The 20,121-nt window shown below is 37.2% G+C and overlaps 1 protein-coding gene across 1 annotated transcript in view; it reads right to left on the bottom strand.

Moving 5' to 3' along the window:
- Positions 1-18,593, bottom strand: part of TBC1D8B (TBC1 domain family member 8B) — a 55,937-nt gene extending 37,344 nt beyond the window's left edge. Inside the window, exons 1-4 of the mRNA XM_047082113.1 lie at positions 18,464-18,593; positions 3,736-3,846; positions 928-1,046; positions 212-437 (exon numbers count right to left, since the gene is read on the bottom strand). Coding sequence (XP_046938069.1) covers positions 212-437; positions 928-1,046; positions 3,736-3,846; positions 18,464-18,593 — 586 coding nt within the window. The remainder of the gene's footprint in view (positions 1-211; positions 438-927; positions 1,047-3,735; positions 3,847-18,463) is intronic.
- Between the last annotated feature and the right edge of the window lie 1,528 nt (positions 18,594-20,121).

Below are 20,121 nucleotides of genomic sequence, written 5' to 3'. Positions count from 1 at the left end.
CACAATATGCAAGGCATTCCATACATACTTCTAATGGCTCCTATGTTAAGCAACCAGTTAAAAGGATTCTTTCTCCAGACGAAGTGAATTTTTTAATGTACAATTACTCTTAATATCAATCCTATTACTTTATATACAACCTAACAACATCACAGAGTTGATAGGTCAGTCAGCAAGTTCAAAGCCATGGTAAGCAACAGAAACCACTTACTTTCTGATCCCAACAAAAAAGAATAGAAGCTCAGAAAGTTGGTGCTAAGATAGAGCCAACCCTGACAAGGGACCCGTCCTTTCCAGTAACTGCATGAGTAATAGGTCACTAACTTCTCCTGCTCTGGTAAACCAAAACATTTTTCAAATTTCAAAAGGGCTTCTCGAAATTTCTCAGGATCATCTTCTTTTGCAAAAGAATGTTTTCCCTCTTCAGCAATTAATCCCTAAAGGAGACAAAATATTTTTTGAAAATTACTAGCTACCAACAAAAATACATTTTATATATTTAAACAGTTCATTGACTAAAACTGTGTACATCTACATAGGTACATATGTGTACACACATGCTTCTCTCAGGACAGAGGTGAGCAAATTTTCTTAAATTTTCTAATTAGTCTTTTTCTAATGCCTCACAAGGAGCTACCACAAATATGGGTGCTAAATATTTTTTTGAATAAGTGAAGGGTTCATTCAAATTCTAAATTCAAGAAATAATGATATGAAAATATCCCTAAGAGTACTCACAAGGGCACTAAAAACTAATCATTGACTTTTATAATTTTCTTTAGCACTGATTCTGACATTCATAATGTGTACTTCCGCCAATCCTGAAAGGTTATCAGTGAAACAATGACCTTTCACATAGTGTTTGATCCTAAAATAAGAGGGTCAAAGATTTTAGTATTCCATCTACAAAATATATCCATCACTTACTCTTATCTTTCCTTGTACAAAATTAGTAATATCTTCATTTGAATCAAACACAGATAAGGTCTTCATGATATTTTGTTCCAACCAATCCCAGTGTTTGGTTATTTCTTCTCTGTTGGCTCCTGATTCATAACGAAAGAGAATAAAAGACTGAAGGGAAACTTCACATCAAAATTGCTCTTGATATTTACAAGCTTACTTTAAAAAGAAATAAAAGTATATCTGTTCATTTTCAAAAATGATCATAAAGGAATAAAGATATTAATTACATTTATTCTCTATTTCATCTGTATATGTGGGGATAAATACTATTTTTCATTGTTAAGTGAAAGAATAAAATATTTAATGAGAACGGAAAAAAGTAAATACAACTCATGAGAAAAGACAAAATTCTGAAAACAAGATGCCAGTAACTGGTGCCCACAGGAACTAGTATTTTTTAAGAGAATATATAACGTGCCAGTAACATAAATATATATAATTTAATCCTTGGTCTTCACATAATACGGTTAGTACTGTGCATATAATCTGTGTGACTACAAACAGCATGCACATAATACTATGTGAAATGTGGATTTCAGCAGTGGCAACTCTACTTATATTAGAAGGTAAAGCCTTTGTTCAGTCACCCTTTTCATTAAAGGGCCTAGTTAACTTAAAGCAGTTTCATCAAAGAGGTTAGAAACCTTACTACAAGTAAGTAAATCCGTGTGACCTGCCAGATCAGTATTAGGTGGCTTGTTGAGAGTCAGATTAAATATTAGGCTCTGGGTACCTTTGGCTTGAAGAACATTTCAATATCTGTAAGTCTTCCCTGATTACTGCATAAAGATCTCACCAGCACTGTGGATTACAAAAATTTCACTCAAAAGAAACATCTTGACTTTTAGTATGTTTTATGATATATGGAAGTGACATATTAACAAATTTACTGAAACTGCAAAACTGCCCATTTCCTATAATCCAGTTAGAAACTGTATTCATGTTACTAAAGTCACAGTACCATGTGTAATAATTTTCTTTAAGGAATCACAAATACAAGCCATGGGAAAATTTTAAGTCTTTTTTGGGGTCCTTTAGGTCTAAAGAAAGCTTCATTAGTAGGTAATTATTTTATTTCTGCATCATGTTAATTTGGGGGAATAAGTGATATAATATCTGCCCCTTTTTGAAGTAGAATGGACATTTTTCCCTAAATAATTTCTACCAACCAGATTTAGAGTAGAGCTTACAAATGTCTCATGATGTCAGCAGGTATAATGTCTGAGAGCCAGGAAAGGGGTGCCTGGGTGGATCAGTTGGTTAAACATCTGACTTCAGCTCAGGTCATGATCTCAAGGTTTGTGAGTTCGAACACCACATCAGGCTCTCTGCTATCGGTGCAGAGCCTGCTTCAGATCCTCTGCCTCCCTCTCTCTCTGCCCCTCCCCTCCTCATGCTCTCTCTCTCAAAAATAAATAAAACCATTAAAAAAATAAGATCCAGGAGAAAACACTCACCAGCATCACTAAAGACAATATATAGTAAGATGCAAAAAACAAGCCACATATCTTTAAAAAAATTGTTACGCTGTATGTTCACACATATGAACTACCCAGAATCCACGTTTTATTTTTTTATTTTTGAAATATGATTTATTATCAAATTGCCTAACATACAGTATATACAGTGTGCTCTTGGTTTTGGGGGTAGATTCCCGTGATTCACCGCTTACATACAACACCCAGTGCTCATCCCAACAAATGCCCTCCTCAATGCCCATCACTCATTTCCCCTCTCTCCTGCCCCATCCCCCATCAGCCCTTAGTTTGCTCTCTGTATTTAAGAGTCTCTTATGGTTTGCTTCCCTCTCTCTCTGTTTGTAACTATTTTTTTCCCCATACTTTTTAAAAAGTGTATCTACTTGAGAAGAAAGGGAGGAAACAAAAGAAAGAAAAAGGCAGGGGCGCCTGGGTGGCGCAGTCGGTTAAGCGTCCGACTTCAGCCAGGTTACGATCTCGCGGTCCGTGAGTTCGAGCCCCGCGTCAGGCTCTGGGCTGATGGCTCAGAGCCTGGAGCCTGTTTCCGATTCTGTGTCTCCCTCTCTCTCTGCCCCTCCCCCGTTCATGCTCTGTCTCTCTCTGTCCCAAAAATAAATAAACGTTGAAAAAAAGAAAGAAAAAGGCAGTCTTTCAATATTAATAGGCCGGAAATCTGGGATTTTAATTTAAACCAACATCATAAAGGCATAATAAAAGAAGTAAACTATTAATGTGGGTTTTTACAAAAATCTTGAGTTGTTTTGTTAGGAAGGATATCCTAATTCATTTTCTATCTACAATATATATATATTTTGAGGCATTTGAACTATCTCGGCATGAATGAACATGTAGCATTACCTGTAAGACACCCCTTTTGTGAGAAAGTAGGTGTGTAAATAAAAATGTTTCAATTTGGGGGGCTTATACTCTCTTTGGGGGCAATTTTTAATTTTGCACTTGATTCCCTTAATCTGAGTTATCAGAGAAAAAACGAAGTATTTCATGGGAAGTTCTCATCTTCTCAGCAGTTTGGTGAAGCAGATGTAAGTTGAAAAAAGGAATCATGTAGTAGGAGCACTGACCAAAATTTGCTGGAACACATGCTTCAGGTCCCTCACACTAATAGATTTTTTAAAAAACCGTAATAATCTATAATCCTGCTCTTGTCTCAATATAAAGTTGCACATTTAACTCATTTCTAAATCAAAACTGGGGAGTATAAATAAATGAAAATATTTAATTTTTAGTACCCTTATTTGTTTGAATTTTATGTTTTAAAAACTGTACTCACCACATGCAATTGACAGGTAAACTTGAGAATCGGGTGTCTGGTGTAGGATGCGAAATGGAGCAACTTTAGCAGTAGAGTCTAAGACTGAATCAAGAGTCCCAACCAAAAGCCCTGTTGTAATAAAGAGATTGTTGAAATAAAGATTTTACAATACATAAAACTAATATCACTTCATCTGACAAGCAACCAATGGATTAATCTTTTTTAAAATTTCTAGCCCAAAGTTTCCTTGTGAAGATTTTGCTTAAAGAAAAAATATACTCAGGACAAAGAGACTACTGTGCTCCAATGTGAGGAGTACTGGAGAAAATTATCTTCCAATAAAAAAATAAGTCCATTTCATTGTCCAAATCTCACTATATATTTATAGCACTTATATCCTCCATAAGATTATGCATACAGCAGATAAGAATGTAGATTCTGGTACCAGAGATTTCCTGAGTTTGAATACTGGTTCTGTCACTTGTGCCAAACTGAACCAGTTATAGTTAACTTTTCATCCTCATTTGTAAAATAAGGGGGTTAAAATGGACCTACCACAAAAGGTTGTTGTAAAGATGAAATGAGTTAGTATTACATATAAAAATTAGAACAATGCTTAGTACATAGCAAAACATTCGATGTTAGCAAATACTATTTATATTAGAAAATCTTGGATATTTAAACAAGATAAAACCTTGACTAACTAAAATGTATAGGAAGGGAATTTTCTTTTTACCAATTCTTAATTTTTTTTTAATTTTAGAGATAGAGGGAGAGCAAGTGGGGGAGAGGGGCAGAGGAAGAGAGAGAATCTTAAGTAGGCTCCACACTCAGTGTAGAGCCTGATCAGGGGCTTGATCCCATGACCCTGGGATCATGACCTGAGCCGAAATCAACAGACACTCAACTGACTGAGTCACCCAGGTGCCCCCTTCTTTAATAATTCTTAATTTCTCAATTTGGAATTCAAGGTTTTTGATCAATTAGTTCCAATTTAATTAACTGATTATATTTCCTACTCCTCCCTAGAACAAAGTTTGATGCTCTCTTTAACAATCAACTAATTTCTGTTAGAATCTTTGCTAAGCAGTTCTCTTTTTACCTATACATGCTAATACAAGTCTTCTAGCTCAGTCCAGCTAATCCAAATTCTACATTTTTTTTCAAGACCTACTTCCCATATAAAATCTTGACTGGCAGCTCCAAGCAATAATGTGTTCTCTTTCCCCTGATTACTTATAATGCTTAAAGTCTATACAACACAACCAGCATTTTGGTTATTAGGCTAGTTATTACAGCTATTTTCTAAATGCTTCATATATATTAACCTAGTCTCCTAACCTAGATTATTAGTTCTTTGAGGACAATAATCATGTCTTCTACTTCTGGGTTTGTATTCACCCTTTTAACATATTGCTAGGCACAACAGGAGCAAAATTTCAGTAGGATGGCTAAAATATCTAAAACTACCTTCCTTTTCTGGAAGCTTTGATTGGTTGAGTGTTGGTGTTGTTTTATAAGCAGTTCTCTTTAATTTAGCATACAGATTTTTGGGGAAAAATTTAAATCAATTGTAAAATAGGCTTTTTGCTATTTTCCTATCTTTACCCACTTAAAAGGAGTTAAGATTTCAAGCAAGCTTTGAATGAGAATATAGGTAGGTTGGCAGATGTGTGGTAGGAAGTTATTTATTATAAGCATTGAGGGAGGTAAATTAGAAGATTAGGAGATAGAATAAAGAGCTAGACATCTGCTCAGCTGAAAGGAAAGAGTAAGAGAATGAATGTAAGAATCAATAAAAAGTAAAAATAGGGGTCACAAATGCAGCATATCAATTAATCTGACAGAGGGTAAACTATTTGATAGTGGGGGTAAACTATCAAGAAAGATTTTGGCAATGGCAACAGGTACAGATTATAGACAGAAAAGTCATCTGATATCAAAAAATCTGGTATGAATTGAAGACTTAAGAAGTAGAAATAAGAAAATCCAGACAAATATTCTGAAAGAGGGGGTACTGGGGAAGAGAGAATGGGAATGAGGAGAGACAGAGGAAATTACTGTATTTCACCTAATAATGACAAAATTCCTGAAGGGTTTGTAGATAAAAGAAATAAATAATTCTATCACTTTCAGCCTGAAAAGGGGACTGTGAGAAATTAGATCTGGCTAAGAGATCAAGGATAAAGAAAAAAAAGTAGGAGCTAAACATTGCAGATAGCCTCTTCAGAGCAATATGATTGAAATTATTAAGGAAATGGAACAAAGGAGAATGTTCTCAGGTTGAAGACCAGAAAGTGAAGATATTCAAAAGAAAGGTAAAAGAATGAAGTAAAAGAACCACAAGAGGTAAATATCTTCAGGCTGAAAAACAAAGTCAAGTATATGAATCTCTATGTGTATAAATATACAAATAACAATGTGACAAAATTGTCAAAATAAAGGTATTATAAGTTTAAATAAAAGCATATATTAAACAGCATTGGTTTGTGGTGCCTGGGCGGCTCAGTCGATTAAGTGTCTGACTTTGGCTCAGGTCATGATCTCACTGCTCCTGAGTTCAAGCCCCACACAGGGCTCTGTGCTAACAGTTCAGAGCCTGGAGCTTGCTTCAGATTCCTTCTCTCTGCACCTCCCCTGCTCACTATCTGTATCTGTCTCTGTCTCAAATATAAAATAAAACAAAAAATAAAAATAAAAATATAAACAGCACTGGTTTAGCTGCTAGATTTGCCTTCTAAGAATTTAAAATCTAAAAATTTCAAAAATTGATTTTCAAATTTGTGAGGAAATCATTTATTTTGCTTTTACCACATTTTTAAAAAATACAATTTATTGTCAAGTTAGCTGAATACAGTGTATATAGTGTATACAGCATGCTCTTGGCTTCAGGAGTAGATTTTCATGATTCATCACTTACCACATTTTAAATAAAACTAGCTGAAATTCTATTTCCTTGTTTACACACAATAGAAAAAGTAGTATTAGAAGAATAGGAGAGGGACACCTGGGTGGCTCAGTTGGTTGAGCGTCCAAATCTTGATTTCGGCTCAGGCCATGATCTCAGTCCCAGACTGAGTCCCAGAGCAGGCTCTGTGCTGACAGCATAGAGTGTGCTTGGGATTCTCTCTCCCTCCGCCCCTCCCCTCCTCTCTGTCTTTCTCTATCTCTCTCAAAATAAACAAATAAAAAAATACCATGCTAAAAAAAAAAAAACAATGGGAGAAAGAGCAAACTGGTTTAAAAAAAAAGTTTGGCTTGGGGCGCCTGGGTGGCTCAGTTGGTTAGGCATCTGACTTTCGCTCAGGTCATGATCTCATGGTCTGTGAGTTTGAGCCCTGCATCAGGCTCTGTGCTGACAGCTCAGAGCCTGGAGCCTGCTTCGGATTCTGGGTCTCCTCTCTCTGCCCCTCCCCCACTCACACTCTGTCTCTCTCAAAAAAATAAGTATCAAAAAAAAATTTAAAAAAATAGTTTGGCTCAACTGAAAAATAATGGGTGGAGTGTGGATGTGTGAGGAGGCAGGAAAGAAAGGAGAGGCCAGCATAATCATTCTGAGTAACACAGTAATGATTAATTCTGATAGAAAGTGTGAGACTGGGGACAAACCAGTCAAAATCACTGGCAAGAAAGGTCATTTTTTGCAGCAGCAGCAGAAATATTTGCATTATAAGTGCCTTACACTATGTAGAAAGGAAACTGTTCCATTTTTGTAAGTGCATTAAATCAGCATAAAACTATACAACAAATAATTTGGAAGCTAGTGCTACAATACATTTTTAGTCACCTGGAAAACCCACCTCATTAAGCTATAATCATCATCAAGTCCCAGCAAGTCAATTAGGATTTAATATGTGCTAATGTCTGGGTTGTAAAAGTACAAGAAAACAAGCAGATAACTTGGGGTTACTTTTCTATGTACACACAGGTTTATTATCTGACAGCCTGAACATCCAAGGTCATGAATCAGACTACACATGGGAACTTCTACAGTTATAGTAAATTGGGAAGAAAACAGACACTGTCAGCTACATGACAGAACAAGAGATTTAAAAATATAAAGAAGTTCAAATCATCCTTTGAATGTCTATATTGAGTAAGGTACCACTGCTCCAGACCCTCGTAAATGTCTATGGGGTTTTGATGGCACCCAGCCATACAAGTAACACCAAACTTCCTAAGGATATTCACCATCATAATACTTTTTATTAAATGGCATAGGATGATAACAAAAAAGCAAGGTTCTACCATTTTTCAAAAATAGGCTATTTTCAGGTAATGATTATTGTTCACAAACCAATTATATATTTTTTTTAAAGTTTACTTATTTATTTTGAGAGAGAGAGTGAGACCGCGAGCATGAGCCAGGGAGGGGCAGAGAGAGAGGGAGAGAGAGAATCCCAAGTAGTCTCCATGCTCTGCACAAGCCCGCATGCAGCACGTTCTTAAAACTGCAAGACCATGACCTGAGCTGAAATCAAGAGTAGGATGCTCAACCAACTGAACCACCCAGGTGCCCCAACAAACTAGTTCTTTTTAGCTGGACAGAGATAATAGCACCACTGAGATGAAAAATATCCTAATAGGTTGCCTAGTCCAAACTCTAGCAAATTCATCTACTCCATAGTATCTCTGATAGAAAGCCTGGCTTACTCCTTTATAACTCCAGAAAGTTTACATCTCCCAAGGCAGCCTATAGCTTTGGTGGGACTCTCCATTAACTGCAAAGTCCTTTCTAAAATATGAAAGGATTTATATATCCAAATGTTACAGTCAGTACTAGCTTTATGGGCTTGTGACCTGTCCATAGGGCCCCATGCTCAAAAGGGCCCCTGCTTAGTTAAATGCTATGCTGTCACTGTCTTGAAATTCTTCATTTTTGAACAAAGAGCTCTGAATTTTCATTTTGCACTGGGCCCCACAAATAAGCTAGGTCATCCTAGTTGATAGTAGTTATCTCTGGGCTGCAGGATGATGGGTGATCATTATTTTACTTTATACCTGTATGTATTTTTGGAAACTTTTACAATGAATATTTAACCTTTCAGATAAAAAAAATAAGCCTACTTCTTACACACTTTTAAAAAGGAAAAAGGAAGGTGCTTCTCAGGATAAATAAATGCTATTTCCCTGTAGCATTTGGGGCAATGCAAAACATATACTTTATTCAACACGATGGGTCTTCAGACATCATAACTATCTTGTCTCCCCTTGCTTATTCTTCTCCTAGCTTAAAATATTCCTAGTTCTTTCCATTGTTTGTTTTATGAGATTGTCTGGGCCTGTTATTTTTTCTTCTACCATTCTCTTAACATACCTATTTCTCAAAGTTTCTTATAAAATGTGCCATTCAAACCTGAATGCCAGATATGGTCTGAACAAATGCAGGTTTCTTATACTGTGGGCTCCATGGTTCTATTAATGCAGTCTAAGATCATACTAACTTTTTAAGCCACTACATCTTATTATATTAAGCTTGTGACCAACTAATCTACTTTGATCTTTTTTACAAATATAAGCACCAACCTAGATAGTCTCTGTCCTGTACAGGTGATTTTAAAAAAAAATAACCTAAATGCAATTTACATTTATCCATGTTAAATTTTATCCCACTAATGTCAACTGAGCATTCTAACTTGTCCAGATCTTTCCGAATCTTGATTTTTATTTTCTATGACCATGATTCTCAACGAAAACTTCGAACTGGATTCATTTGGAGGAGTATTTGAAACTACTCAAGCTCAAGTTTTGAAACTACTAAAGCCAAGAGATTCTAATTCAATTTATCTGAGATATGGCCTGGGTACTCTATTTTTCCCCTTAACTTTAGATCATAAAAATTTTCAAATGTACAAAAATGGAGAAAATAATATATTGACATTTCTGTGTGCCTATCACTTAATTTCAATAATTATGAACATTTTGTCAATCTTCTGTCATTTATCCCTTCCTGAAGTCATTTAGTTTTTTTTAAATTTTTGTTTTTAATGTTTATTTATTTTTGAGAGAGACAGAGACAGAATGCGAGTGAGTTAGGGGCAGAGAGAGAGGGAGGCACAGAATCCGAAGCAGGCTCCAGGCTCTGAGCTGTCAGCACAGAGCCTGACGCGGGGCTCTAACCCACGAGCTGTGATATCATGACCTGGGCCGAAGTCGGATGCTCAACCAACTGAGCCACCCAGGTGCCCCTCATTTAGTTTATTTTAAAAGGTTCTTGGTTAAATATAACACACAGCCAATGCTGAGATAACTGACCTATGGTATTAATTGTCCCTTTCAATTTTTAGACACTTGCAAATTCGGTATACATTTCTCTTTTGTATTAGGTCAATGATAATGACAAATAGGTAGGACCCCCCCCCAAGGGCTGAATGTTGGAGACACTATTAAAACAGCCACAGCTTGGAGACAGTACTCATCACCAATGTACTAATTTATTTTTTTTTTTTTTTTTTTTTTTTTTTTTTTGACAAATGAAAGCTCTTTATTTTATCTCTCCAACATCAAAGGTGAGTATTTTGAATCTTTTTTTTTTTTTTTTTTTTTTTTTCTCTATATTTATTTATTTATTTTTTTATTTTTTTTTTTAAGTTTATTGCCAAATTGGTTTCCATACAACACCCAGTGCTCATCCCAAAAGGTGCCCTCCTCAATACCCATCACCCACCCGCCCCTCCCTCCCACCCCCCATCAACCCTCAGTTTGTTCTCAGTTTTTAACAGTCTCTTATGCTTTGGCTCTCAGTTTGACAAGTGTCTCTTTCTGCTTGTAAACTAGATTTAGGGCACTGTGTAAGGCAACACTGCTTTAGTGGCAGAAGAGTCATTTAAATGAACTTCTTAATTACAAGCAAGATTTATTTCCATTCTAAGTAAAATGTCTGGTTATAAATTTTGGCCATAGAAATGATTGCTAGAACTTTATAGTGGATTCTGTATCTTGTCATAAATTGCCATGTTTACAAAGCCAAACAAGTACTCCTTTACTGAATTTTTTATAATCTCAACTTCATTAAATGTTAATGACCAAACTAGTAAACTGCCAACACACTTAGTAGGAAATACATTCAAATAGGAGAAAGTAGTGTTTTCAGTAGAGGTTGTGGGTATTCTTGATTCTATTGCTTTTGTTACCAGATCTAAGTCGTTAAAACGGGACTGTGAATGCTTATTTTAGAATAATCCAATAGCCACAGTTGGCATTTTGAAAGCTGCCAACCTTATACTAAGAGTTTTGGAAAATTAATAAAAGTAACTCTTCTTTGTCCTATTTTCCCTCTCCCTGCATTCTTTTAAAGACATTTACTTGAAAACTAGGTATATGTAAACACTCATTTCCTTTCTCAACCAAAATCTTTGTTCATTAAAGGATTTCGTAATTTGTATAGGGAAGTAACTGATATCACAAATGACAGACTATAATGTCATGTGGGGAAAAAGAATGCATGAATTATCAATCAAATGGAACCACATTTCTCAAGATTAAAACATAGGGAAATGTGAGAAGTGTTACCATCTTTATTTACAGCACTTTCTTACACTTTAAGACTTATCAATATACAAAAAAAGAGTAACCCTCAAAAAATTAAAGACAATACAACATCTGAATTCCTAGATGCAAAGCAACAAGTAAGCATGGCAGCAAATGAATAAACTCATAAACAGTACAGCACTTTAAAAACATTATTTAGAAGACCTGAAGCTGACCATTATCTTGGTTAGTATAAAACAAAAGGACAACTAATACAATGATAAAAAAAATCAACAAATGTGATTATCCCTTGTTTTAAAACTTCACTTCTTTATAATGGAGTAAGGGAAGAAAAAAGACCATTTAGACTGGGGTAGAAAGAAGAGTGGAGATAAAAAAAACAACAAAGATTTAATTCTCAAGGACCTTTAATTTTCTATCTCAGGTTTTCCTATTCTAGAGATGAGGGCATTATTTTTCAACAACCTTTTCTAGTTGCTAAGGGCATTATATCTTGAGTCTCATATTTCCAACCACAGATAAATGAATCTGGAATACTTGCTGTGTCTCCAACGACTGCCCTCTTTTGCTTTTACACTATCAAATTATTTGTCCTGCTGAAAATGTCCTCCTCATTTCTCTCTACCAAACCACATCCCAGATATTATTAGTTCTCATAGATGGGTGATTTAATTCAAAAAACAATACAAACTGGTTTTTGACAAGATGTTCCTCAGATGCCACACTGGAATTATGCCACCAGAACACCACCTATGGTTATTAATTGCTGCTTTTAGGAAATCTTTGTATCATTTAACAGGGCATCTCAAACGCATACTTTACACCAGATCTGGCCTTGGAAAATTGTTTTGAGGGTTTCAAATACCCCTCATTCATGACTATAAGTCACCAAAACCAGGCTGATATTATTGCTGACTACCTCAGTAATTATACATTTGTTTGCTTACTTGTTTATTATCTGTTTATCCTACTAAGTTATAAACTCTGTGAGGGTAGGAACTATTTGTTTTATTCGCTATTGTATACCCAACACCCAGGACAGTAGCTAGCTACCACCCCATTTGTTTCCACCCAGGACAGTAGCTAACTGCTACCCCATTTCTGGTTTCCTTCACAGCAAAACTCCTAGAAAGAATTATATACATTTGCTCTGTCTCCAAATATCTGTTTGGCTTCATATGCTCTAGTCCCTCTGGTCCCTGCTCATAGGTTACCTTAAAGAAGCCTTCCCAGACCAAATTTATCTAAAACACCAACCCCTCCCCTCTCTATCACTGTAGCTTACTTTATTTTTCTTCATATGGCTTAACACCACCTGCAATGTCTTATTTGTGAATTTGCCTCTGCCAACTAGAATGTCAGCCCAAGGAGAATAAAGATTTTATTTTGTTCACTTGCTGTTATCTCTAGCACCTACAACAGTGCTTGGTTTTTAGAAAGTACTTGGTAAGTATCTGTTAAATGAATGTATCCTGTACAATCACATACAGGATTTATTCTTACCTTTTGTGCTTATACAGCAACAGCAAAAGGTCAAAAACTGGGCAGATTTTCTAACGTAAAGGTAATATAAAATCCATGCCATAGCTGTACTGCCACAGGGTAAACATTATAGTGCCATTTATTATTAATTTTTGGCTTACCTTACATCCATAGTCCTTCCACAACTGTCCACTAGAAACATGTTTTTACCAGCTGAATCATTTCTACTTGAAGTATCATGTTTTGAAAAATACAACTAAGATGTCTAAAGAGTACTAAATGTATTCTTCAATACCACTCAGTAAGACAATAAGTGATGCTTATATCTGTAGAAGTGCTGTTGAAGAACTTCCAGGTTTTGGGCAATCATAGATCAAAATAAAATGCTGTTGTGATATTTTATTCTAATACTTGTACGCCATTCTGGTTATAAATCATAAATGCATAATCACTCTCATACCAATATTATTGAATAACTATCAGTGTTTTACTTTTGTAGTAGTATGACTGCAAATTGGACATATTCAATGTTACTATTCCAAATTAATTTCTATATACAACATGGGAAAAGTAATTATTAGGGAAAATGGTATAAATATAGGTCCTCCTTTGGCCTTCAAGTACAGAAAATGGTACTTCATTAATAGATAAATGAATATCAGATGTTTATATCGTTGCTCACAAGTTTCAAAAACTCATGAGATTCACATAACAATGACATGAGGTGGGGAAGATAAGTTTTGTTACCATTTTACAGATGAGGAAACGAGGCCTTTATAAAACAATTAGAGCTGAATAGAGGCAGAAAAAAATATTAAAAAATCAGGGAAGACAAACAAAGTCGGGTTAATAATGCAAGTGGAATCACTGAACTCAGTGGTATACTGATGTATTTGTGGATGCTGGTTTGTAGCTGACTTATTAAAAAGAAAATCCCATAGGGTAACCTCTGGGGAGGGCAAATTACACTGTGTTCTGTTCCCTCCCTGGAACATTCTGACCCATGCAAAATCAAGTAAAAAATTACTTTTAAAGATCTCTTTGAATGAGAAAGGTCAGCTTTGTGGGAGGTTTTGAAAAATGAAGGTTGTTCAGGGTCATCACTTTATAGTCTTGTTTCATTAGAATGAAATCTGCTTGATAGCAATTAATACTAGTTTCCTACTTATATAATAAATCTCCAATACCTTAATCAAAAAAAAAAAACCCTCTTCCCATGAGAATTGAAGATTCATGCCCCTAAGTTGAAGTGGAGTAGCAGAAGTTTCCTGTCTATGTTTCAGGAAAAGAAGACCCCAGCAGCAAGCAAGGGAAAGGAAAAAAGAGAGAGTAGTGTTATTAACAGGTATCTTAAAAAACAAACAAACAAAGAAACAAAAAAACCCTGAGGCTTACAGGTATGCAGTCAATAATCCTTCCACTACTACCAAGAAAAACTGGTGACAATGATCATCCTTCATATCTTAAGACTTCCAATGAAACTGTCCTTTCTCACTCAAAACAACATAGATGGATCTAGAGGGTTTGATGTTAAGTGAATAAGCCAGAGAAAGACAAATACCATATAATTCTACTCATATGTGGAATTTAAAAAATAAAACAAATTAACAGATGAACAAAAAAAACCCCACAATTCTTAAATATATAGAACAAATGGGTGATTGCCCGGGGTTGGGGGAAGATGAGTGAAACAGATAAAGGGGATTAAGAGTACACTTACTGTGATGATCACTGGGTGATGTATAAAACTGCTGAATCACTATATTATACATTAAAACTAATATAACACTGTAAGGGCGCCTGGGTGGCTCAGTCAGTTAAGTGTCTGACTTTTCATCTTGGCTCAGGTTATGATCTCACGGTTGTTTTCCCTAGGGGTTGCTCTACGGGATTTTCTATTAAGTCAAAATGATATTTATTAATTTACAATATGTGTGTGGGTAGGGATTTGATATTTATCTGAAATGAAATGTCATGGTCACCATTTAGACACTCTGGTTCCAGTAATAAGGTACTTGGGAGACCAAAAATTTTATCAGTTCCTTTGTGAACATGGAATGCAGGCATATTTTGCTAAGAAAAACTTAATTGAGAATGTTTTCAAAGTTGGGCAACTTGAGTTGCGGGTGGGGAAAAAGGAGAGAAAGCCTTGTATTTTTGAGAGACGGTCACTAACAAGTTCTTTTAAAAGCTACCTTATTATGTATGTGTTTAATTATGACAAATCATTTCCACCATGATTTAAGTTTATATAAATATCATAAAACATTTTGAAATGGAAAGCTCATTTAAGATATTATTATGTTCTAGTTCATACATATGATTTGATTTCAAGGTAATGGTGCCAAGATGAAAGAGGAGAGAGATAGGGAAACAGACTGTCTTAAAACTTCTCCATTTTAATAAGTTTACTCTTTAGTCTCATTCTACAACCCCAAAACAAGGTCTACTGAAGGAGATGATCATTCTAACACACAATAACCTGCTTACACTATGCAGATATGGAATATTCAAAAATCAGATACTCTCAACAAATGATCTGAATTAAAGCTTTCTGATTGGCAGATCTTCCTAAGTCTGACACACTAGAATGTAGCCCCATAACTCCACTCATGCAGCACCTCAACTACCAAGCAAATTGTTGATTTGTGCTTAATGAGCCAAATATGCATAAATTATTTTCAATTACATAAAGACAGGTGCTAAATTGAGATGCTATAGAAAAGTCATTACCCTTATCAGCCAGGAAGATCAAGGGATAATGTAAGGTAACTGCAAAAGTCCAGAAGGGTGAATTACTCCACTAAATGAAAGAAAATCACTTTATCTATAAAATAACCTTTACATATAATGAAAATTTCCACAAGATATTCTACCTTACTGTGAACCAGGAAACTAAGATTAAATAGGCAAATGATAAGTAATCTACTAGATGTCTACTAAATGGGTTTCAGAAATTTAGAAAAGGACCTCAGAATTCTAACTTACAAGTTAATCTCCTGTGACAACCACCCTAGGGTTCTCTGTTGCCCCAATTCCATTTTTAGGAAAAATAATAGAGTCAACTAACTTTACTAAGTCCACAGCTAAAGTCATTACATTGCTGGTGGTTATTGCCAATTATCACATGGCAAAGAAATAAAATCTTAAAGAAAGTACAACTATTAACATTTCTAGATGGTCATTATCTCTTCTTCATTAAACAAAATGTATAAAGGAATCTTTTAAAGGGGTAGCACATAACACTGGATTTCAGCAAGCAAAACAGACAAAGGCAAGCTTATGCTGGCACCCAAACTCCTGTGAGAGGTAATCCAAATGTGGATTTGTGTAAAGCATAACAGAGCTCTTGGCTTCACAATTTTAAGTAAAAAAAAAAAATAGTAATTGAGCAGTCATAAAAATCAGCACACACTTATTCTGGACCAAAAGGAACCAAACAAACCTTAAAAACACCTCTGCTCCTTTCTGATCCATTTTGCTTAATTTACATGTAATAAAGTGGCAGCATTCGTGGAAATTTCAAGCATCTTGACAATACCACAGGTAAAATAATCATGCAGACATACACATTGACCACAATATGGGCCTATGGCTATTCTCAACATACATGTGTGGTAGAAATCTTGGTTTATTTCTGCAGACAAATCTCTTATTCTAGAGATATGGGCTTTTGAAGAGTACATGGGAGTGAGTGGAATAGAGAAACTGGTGCAATAGGTCTATGTTTTAAGAAAACATGTGAAATGAAAAACTAAACACAGAAAAAAAGGAATGATTATTTACAGGAAATTTGCAACAAGTAAACTCTTTCATACTCCATTACAGTGGTTTGATTCTCAAGAATCTGATTTACCTATTATTTTTCAGGAACACAGTTGTACAAAGTGAAATATACCTCCTTGGTAAATGTGGACAAGAACACCATAAAAATTCTGGTCAAGAAAAGTTATGGGGAACCAAAATATTATGCTGTAACACAGAGCTGTAAGATGTTTTAAATGTACTCTGAGTTGTTCTTAATGGACTAAAGAGGGTAAATAATGTCACTGGGTAATTATGAACATTGATTCTCAAATTTAATTTGGAAAATAGATGCATCTATTAAATGGAAAGTCTCCTCCGCAAAATAACACTTGTAATTTTTAAAACTCAGAAAATGACTAAATGTGAGTTTAACCAGGTAATTTTTGTTGCCATATTTTCAAGGGGGACTTTTTAGAAGCCAGATAAGATGAACAAGTCTTGCAAAATTAAAAAAAAAAACAAAAACAAAAAACTCCTGTAGAACCTCAGAATTCTCTCCAGCTTGGGGATGGCTTGGAAAAAAAGAGGAAATAAAGGCACATATCTGTCACCACCTTAACAACATGCACTGATTTGGCACCAACTACCTTTCATTTCATCCTCTTAACTCTATGAGGTAGACACCATTTCCTAGAAGAGGAAGAGCAATGCCATCTCCTCCGTGAATCTTTACACAACCTTTCAGTTATTTGGTTCTAATTAGAATTTGCCTGATTTACTAGTTACTGGTTATAAGTCCAATTTGCCTGGGTTACTGGTTACTTCCCCCTAACCCGACCCTCTCCCCCGTATCCAGATCAAGAGCAATTCAAGGGCGGAAAAGTGAATCTTAACTGTCTTCGTACACTAGCATTCCTTGTGGCACACAGCAGGCGTTTATGTGTAATAAATCAAAGTATCTGTCGAATGCCATTCAACAAGAGATGAGGATGGGGCTAAAATGTAGATTTCCCTACTCTTCCCTCTTCCCGCTACATCACGCTGCCTAAAGGAAGTCTGGTCCACCACTCCAAAGCCACCATACCAAACTACAAATGGTCACGAAAAAGAGCTCTGCGTCCCCCTACCAGCCGTGTCCAAAAGTTTGAATGCCCCTGCCCCACACGAGAAGTCTCCAAATTGTCTGGAGGCTTTAAACACGTGACCCAGGGCCAGTTCTGGATTTGCAAAATCAAATCACTGAAGCCAGGACGGATTCGGAGGCAAGAGTTAAAAACTTCCACTGGTTTCATAGGTTGGCTTACAATCGTGGCTTTGAAAGAAGGGGCACCGCCGCACACTCGAGAGGGAAACGAATTACGACGACGGTTACTCTGAAATAAGATCCCAGGGACTGAAAACTGGGTGGCAGAGCAAAAGATGCTAAATTGGGAGGGGTCCGCGATTCTGAGCCCTCCCCCGCAAGTCCGACCTCCCTACCCCCCGCCACTTCCGAATCTCTCATTTGAAGCCTTTCCCTCAGGATGTGACCGGGGCTCCTCCCTTTCTCCTCACCATCCTCCCTGCCCCCCCCCCGACTCTTACTTGCTCCCCCACCAGGATGGTGATTATCAAGAGGGGGTTTCGTGAAAAAAGTTAAGTCCACAACTGCCGAACTGGCCCCTGTCACCAGCCTAAACGCTACTTGTCGAGGTCTAACACTCGTCGTCAGCCTCTCCCCCGGGGGAAGCTACGGGGCAGGTACTCTGTCTCAGAAAGAACCCCTCCTCTGCCTCAGATTATTCCACCGCCTCGGAAAGGACCCCTCCTTCCATTCCCCCTCCCACCCGAAGCGCAGCGGCCAGTCGAGTGAGGTATTTTCGGGACTCAGGGGCGGCGACGGAAAGGTGGTGGCAGAAGAACCCGAGCCCCTTCGCCCGGGGCCGAGAATCGCGCGGCGGGTGGCGACGAGTAACTGTTTTCCTCACCGCCTTTTAAGTACCCGCGAACACGGCCCCGAGTTGGGTGGGGGGTGGCCACAGCTTACCTGTGAGACCCCCTCCGCCTTCCTCGCCGTAGCCCCGACGCCGCTGAAGCACGAAGTAGTCGTTGGACCTTTCCATCAGCCACAGCTTCAGTGCATTTTTCAGGAGCACTTCCTCAGGCTTCAGCCACATCGCGAACTTTGTGCCGCCCGGCAGCGGCGACCCAGATACCTTCCTCCCCTCACCCTCCACCTGTCTATTTCCCTCTACTTCTCCTCCCACCAAATCTCCCTCAAGCCAAGCCACGGCTTGGGTTCACGTTTTCCACACTTCCCCCAACCCTCCCTTCTCTCCCACGTAGGCAGCAAGATTGCCAATTCCCTCCTACAGCTCTACCGCCCGACTGGGAAATAGTCCCGCTTCTTTGCCTCCTGGGAGTTGTAGTTTCCTATTCGCCTTTCTGTACTCAAACAATGGGAGTGGGGGACTACGATTCCCATAATCCACTGGGGTGAGGACGGGGTGCGGGTGCTTTCAAAGTGCGTCCCGCCACCACTTAAGTGTATTTTGCCTACTTAAACTTTAAAGCGGTTTTTTTTTTGTTATTGTTCAAATAAATGAGCCCCAGGTATAATTATGTTGCTTCTTCTCATCATTTTACAGCCGAGGGTGTTAAACTGTAGAAAACAAAGTTTCTGGAATTTTGGAGTAAAGAACGGCCCCTTCTGGGAAGCAGCAATAGCGGCAACTGATATTAAATGAGCTCTTTGAAAGCTATTTCATAAACAGATCATTTCACGTAATTCTCACAGAAGTCTTTCGAAGTGGATATTATTCCTCACTTTGCACAAAAATAAAAGCGCAGACCGGTGAGGTGAGTTATCCAAGGTGACACAGTAAATGGAATCTGATAGAATTCTGTCTAATTTAAAATCTTCCTTAAACTGGAGAGTGTGATGCTAAGTGAAATAAGCCATACAGAGAAAGACAGATACCATATGGTTTCACTCTTATGTGGATCCTGAGAAACTTAACAGAAACCCATGGGGGAGGGGAAGGAAAAAAAAAAAGAGGTTAGAGTGGGAGAGAGCCAAAGCATAAGAGACTGTTAAAAACTGAGAACAAACTGAGAATTGATGGGGGGTGGGAGGGAGGGGAGGGTGGGTGATGGGTATTGAGGAGGACACCTTTTGGGATGAGCACTGGGTGTTGTATGGAAACCAATTTGACAATAAATTTCATATATTGAAAAAAAAATCTTCCTTAGACTAAGCTCTTTCTGCCCATACAGGAAGAATATAAAATCTCCAGAAGCCACATGATTTTATTCACGCCGTGGGCCCCTCCCTTCCCCCACTGCCACCCCAATCTATTTATTTAACTATTGTAATCAGCCACAGAAAAAGGTCTTCTCCAACTTTCCTTTTCAGGATCTAAACAATTTATAAACATTTCCCCCTTTATTAAACTCTTTAAGGAAAAAAAAATCCCTTTCAGGGCAGCCTTCACCTCTTTGTACCTTTGGCAGCTCCTTACACACTAAGGTGAATGAGGTCAGTGATTTGTATGGCATCGCAGTGAGGAATTATTTGAGGGACATTTTTATTTATTGCAATAAATGAGCCGATCAGAATTAAAGGGTGCACTAAAAGCAAAAACAAGTGTGTACAAAGAAAGGAGTTGGGAGGAAATGTACAAAAAACATGGAGCTCTAGGTGTG

This window comes from Lynx rufus, unplaced genomic scaffold (assembly GCF_022079265.1).
Source record: "Lynx rufus isolate CCGP_SWC_20201006 ecotype Redwood Valley unplaced genomic scaffold, mLynRuf1.p SCAF_19, whole genome shotgun sequence".
Taxonomy (NCBI): Eukaryota; Metazoa; Chordata; class Mammalia; order Carnivora; family Felidae; genus Lynx; species Lynx rufus.
Note: the sequence above shows the minus strand (reverse complement) of the source record. Positions and strands in the feature narration are given on the sequence as shown.